This window comes from Erythrolamprus reginae, chromosome 1, assembly GCF_031021105.1.
Source record: "Erythrolamprus reginae isolate rEryReg1 chromosome 1, rEryReg1.hap1, whole genome shotgun sequence".
Lineage (NCBI taxonomy): Eukaryota > Metazoa > Chordata > Lepidosauria > Squamata > Dipsadidae > Erythrolamprus > Erythrolamprus reginae.
In genome coordinates, this window is record NC_091950.1 from 148,534,353 (window position 1) to 148,538,664 (window position 4,312).

At 42.2% G+C, this 4,312-nt stretch overlaps 1 protein-coding gene across 1 annotated transcript; it reads right to left on the reverse strand.

Moving 5' to 3' along the window:
* Window positions 1-2,352: 2,352 nt before the first annotated feature.
* LOC139167782 (A-kinase anchor protein 4-like) lies at window positions 2,353-3,879 on the reverse strand. Its single transcript, XM_070752725.1, has one exon. The coding sequence runs from the start codon at window positions 3,877-3,879 to the stop codon at window positions 2,353-2,355; it is 1,527 nt and encodes a 508-aa protein (XP_070608826.1).
* Between the last annotated feature and the right edge of the window lie 433 nt (window positions 3,880-4,312).

Here is a 4,312-nt window from a genome sequence, read left to right on the forward strand (position 1 = left end):
TGGCTTAATGATCATGTGACTGGGTAGGAGTGGCTTGACGCTCATGTGACCAGGGGTGGCTTAAAGATCATGTGACTGGGAGGGAGTAGCTTACCAACCAAGATAAGTTTTCAAATAGGTGCTTGGATTCTTTTTCAGTTGATTATTATTTGAATAGCCACAAAAAGCTCAATTTTCTTTAATTGTTATAAAAGTTCAGTTCTCAATAAGGACTAAAATGATTAAAGCATTTATGGGTAAAAACATACTATTTAATTATTTCCTATTTTAAAAGTAATTATAGATCATACTAAGGTACTAGAGAAGGAAGAACAATTAAAAAAACTATTAAGTATTCAATAAATAGTGCATAAACGTACTACCCCACCACTGCCCCCCCCCCTTGAGGGCAGCATCCCATCACTGCAGGTATGGCTTCCTCTGGTATGCCTTACTCACTCCTTACATCTGCTACTCAGGCTAAGATTCTAAGCATAAGTCAATGCTTCTAAGTGGCATTTGTAAACCCGTTGTTCTTCGCTTTATTTTGTTGTGGTTTATGATTATGTATGAAGCACACGTCACTCTTGGGCAATCCATTCACACTTTCATGGGCAAACACACCCTGGAAAGAAAATAGCCCACGCCTACGAAAATATTTATCTTCCGAAGTAGTAAAGGCATAAGAATACCGTCTTCTTTTTTTGTGCTAAAAATATTGTCCCTTTTTAAAAAGCAGCTTAAACTGTTTCTTCATCAAGACCAGTGTTTCCCAACCTTGGCAACTTGAAGCTATTTGGACTTCAACTCCCAGAATTCCCCAGCCAGCAAATGCTGGCTGGGGAATTTTGGGAGTTGAAGTCCAGATAGCTTCAAGTTGCCAAGGAAACACTGATCTAGACTAATATTGCAACGGCACCTTTTGTCACCACCTCCATCCTGTTGATGCTGATGAGGCTGATTGAACTCGAAACCTTCTTCATGCAAATACATCTACTTGTTCACCGCTGTATCTTTCATTAAGTAGAAATCAAAGTGGGAGCCAGTTTGCTTCCTCCTGCACCGTGTGGCAAAAAAAAAAGCCAAAAAACAGGTGGCGGCTACATACACAGTGCCGGAACTTGGCTTTTACACATGCTCAGAAGGAAATAAAAATTTATTTTTTAAAAAAAGCTGCCCAAAACAAAATGGCGACGTATACACAATGCTGAAAATGCAGCTTCTGCACATGCTCAGAAGAAAAAAAAAATCAAAAAAAATTGGGGGAAATCAGACTGACACCAATCTCACTGGGATGGTGATGTCATTATGACGTCACCTGCGGGCCGCTATTGGTGCAGCTGCACCAGACCACACCGGTAGGAACCTACCCTTGTTTTACGCCCTTGATAGCCCTTGATTTACAACTTTTCATTTAGTGACTGTTCAAATTTACAATGGCCCTGAAAAAAAATGACTGACTGTTTTTGACATTATGACTGCATCCTGCTGGTCATGTGATCAAAAGTCAGATGCTTGGCAACCGGTTCATATTCACAGTGTCCCCCGGGGTCATGTGATCACCTTTTGTGACCTTCCGATAAACAAAGCCAATGGGAAAGTCAGATTTGCTTAATGGCTGTGTTACTGACTTAAGAAGTGCAGTGATTCCCTTAACAACTGCAACGAAGAAAATAAAAATAAAAATTAAACGGGGTAAAATTTCACTTAACCACTATCTTTCTTTAACAATAGGAATTAAGCCGCCCGCATCCACTTCGAGAAGGGCGGCCTATAAATTTATTAAAATAAATGTAACTAACAAAATAAATTTAATTAATTACTTATATTTATTTAATTAAATGTATTCATTTAAATTTATTTATTTAATTAAATATATTTATTTAAATTTAATTAAATAAATAGATTTAATTAAATAAATACATTTAAAGAAATAAATTTAAATAAATAAACTTAATTTAATTAAATTTAATTAAATAAATCGGGCTCAATCGTGGTCAAGGACTATATGTTGATATAATGATCTAGGATCCATTGTTACGGGGCTACGGCTTGAGCACCAAAGAAGCAATGAACCACAAACTCTCTTTCCTCTTCTTTTAGTTTTTATTTGATGATCTTGCCCAGCTACCACTGAATCACCCAATCTGAATTCACTCCACCGCAGCTTGCAATGGGGCTGTGATGATGTCATCTAATTAGCTAAAACCAAGAGCAAATGCCATTAGCTATCAATACAGGGACCGTTTTGCATCCCACAGTTTGATCAATAAATGTTCTTGTCCATCTGCCCGCCTATTGCCATACAGATCTACTACTCCATTGGGCCGGTTCAGAAGAGGAGATTCTTCACCTGTTGGTGTCTTCCGTGATCTAGTATCTGTTCCTGTCCATGCAGAGGTCGTCTTGATTGAAGCCAATCTCTTGGAGGATCTTCTGGATCACAGACAGTAGAACATTGCCTCTGTCTCGGAGGCCATCGCAGTCCATTCTGCCGTCGTAAGACTTGGAGGGGCGCTTCAGGCTTTTCTCATTACATCTGTCAAAGGTGGCGTCATGGTGAGGATAGGAGGTGGTGCCATGGTTTTCCCGGAGTCTGGCTTTTTTGGTTTTCTCCAACAAGTGCTGCTGTATCTGCATTAAGGCTGTTAAAAGGATCTCTTTCCCATACACATCCGCGGATTGCCTGTCTACTCCCCGGCTTCCTGACGCAGGAGGTCTCCCGGCTTGACCCATCCTTTCCCTCCCCTGGCCGTGGCACTCACTCTTCAGGGAGGCAAACTGCATGCCTTGAGTTCTTTGGTTGCCCTGCATGCCTTGTGCTAATTTATATGTGGTGAAAGCTAAACTTTGCGCCCGGGATTTGTCGTCTCCAGCGAGGAGCTTGAACAAGCGTCTCACGATAGCTTCCAAAACCTCGGTGGACTTTTGGCTCCCGACGCTGAAGAGGTTCTTCTTCATCCCGCAAATAAAATCCGAGTCTTTCATGAGGGCCCCCGTGATGTTGTGCAAATTCTTCATGGAGGAGTCTATCAAGTCCGAGACGATTTCCTTGGCGTGGTTCACAAGGACCTCTTTTAAAACAATGCACGCTGCCGGAGGGTGTCTTCCCTTCTGGACACTCATGGTCTTCAGGAACGAGAGCATCATGTCCGAAGCCACTTGGTTTGCATATAACATCAAGCCTTTATTGACCGAAGTGCCCTCTTGTTGTTCTGGCCTTCTTGTTCGGTCTGAATACTGCGCTTCTTGCTCCTTGCCTTCGTCTTCAGCAGGCGGCTTGCTTTCTCCTGCACTAGGTTTCCTTGAATTCAGGTTTTGGCATAGGTACTTTCTAGTATTCTCCCATCTATCCTTGATCTCTTTACGTGTCATCTCAACTACTAAGGAACAGAGCTTATTGGCGTAGTAAGCAAGATCCTCTGAATTTCCTTGTTCAACCACTGAACCCCCAGAACCAGTGTTGTTGTTGTTCTGAGAACCCTTATCAAACAACTTCAGTTTCTGAGCATTCCTGAAAGGAGTCAGTCCATGTTTAAATCCGAAGGCATATTTCTGGAGATCGTTGTTGAGCCAGTTGACAATGTTGAAATCTTCCAAGGAACCTGGCTTGAAAAGGCAGACCGCTCCGTCGGCAGTCAGGTTTTTCCTTGGTTCGTTGTCCTTGATTACAATGACCTCCTTCTCCTCCAGATTTCGTAAGTCGAGTTCGCCAGCGGGGTCGTTGACATTGTTATTGGTAGCGTTGGGGCCCAAGTTCTCATTTTTCATGTTCAGGTTGGCGACGTTAACGAAGCAGATCATTTTATGTTCGGCGTCCTCTTTCATTTGTTTGGATTTATAGGAGTTAATGTTGCACACTTGAGCCTTACTGTTGATCCAATCAATTTCGTGAGCCATCTTTGTTGGTCGGAAGTGGAAACGTATTAAAAAAGGCGTAGGTGTTCTTTCAGCACAGCAGCTTAGGTGACCCGGCCAGACTTGAGATGTTGCCCCGTCTTAATCTTCCATGCTCTTCTTACTGGGAAATGGTGTTTTCACCTAGATGAACACATAGCTGTAGTGACCTCACAAAGCAGCTGTATCCTCCACCAATCAGCAATAAGTTGCTAGGATGCTTTGCCAAGCCCCCCTGCTGTATCCAGAGTTATACAGTGTCTTTGGTTTCTGCTGAAGAGCTTTGATGAACTTGTCTGACTCAAGATGTTTCCTTTTTCAGCTTCCCATTCTCTAATCTTCCAACAGTAAAGGGGTTTTTCTTTTGGGTGGACATGGAGCAGCAAAGACATCATAAACCTTCAGAATTACCTCCCAGCCAGTAAACAGCCAATGT

Coding starts and splice junctions, on each gene's coding strand:
- LOC139167782 (XM_070752725.1), bottom strand. CDS start 3,879: ATGGCTCACGAAATTGATTGGATCAACAGTAAGGCTCAAGTGTGCAAC.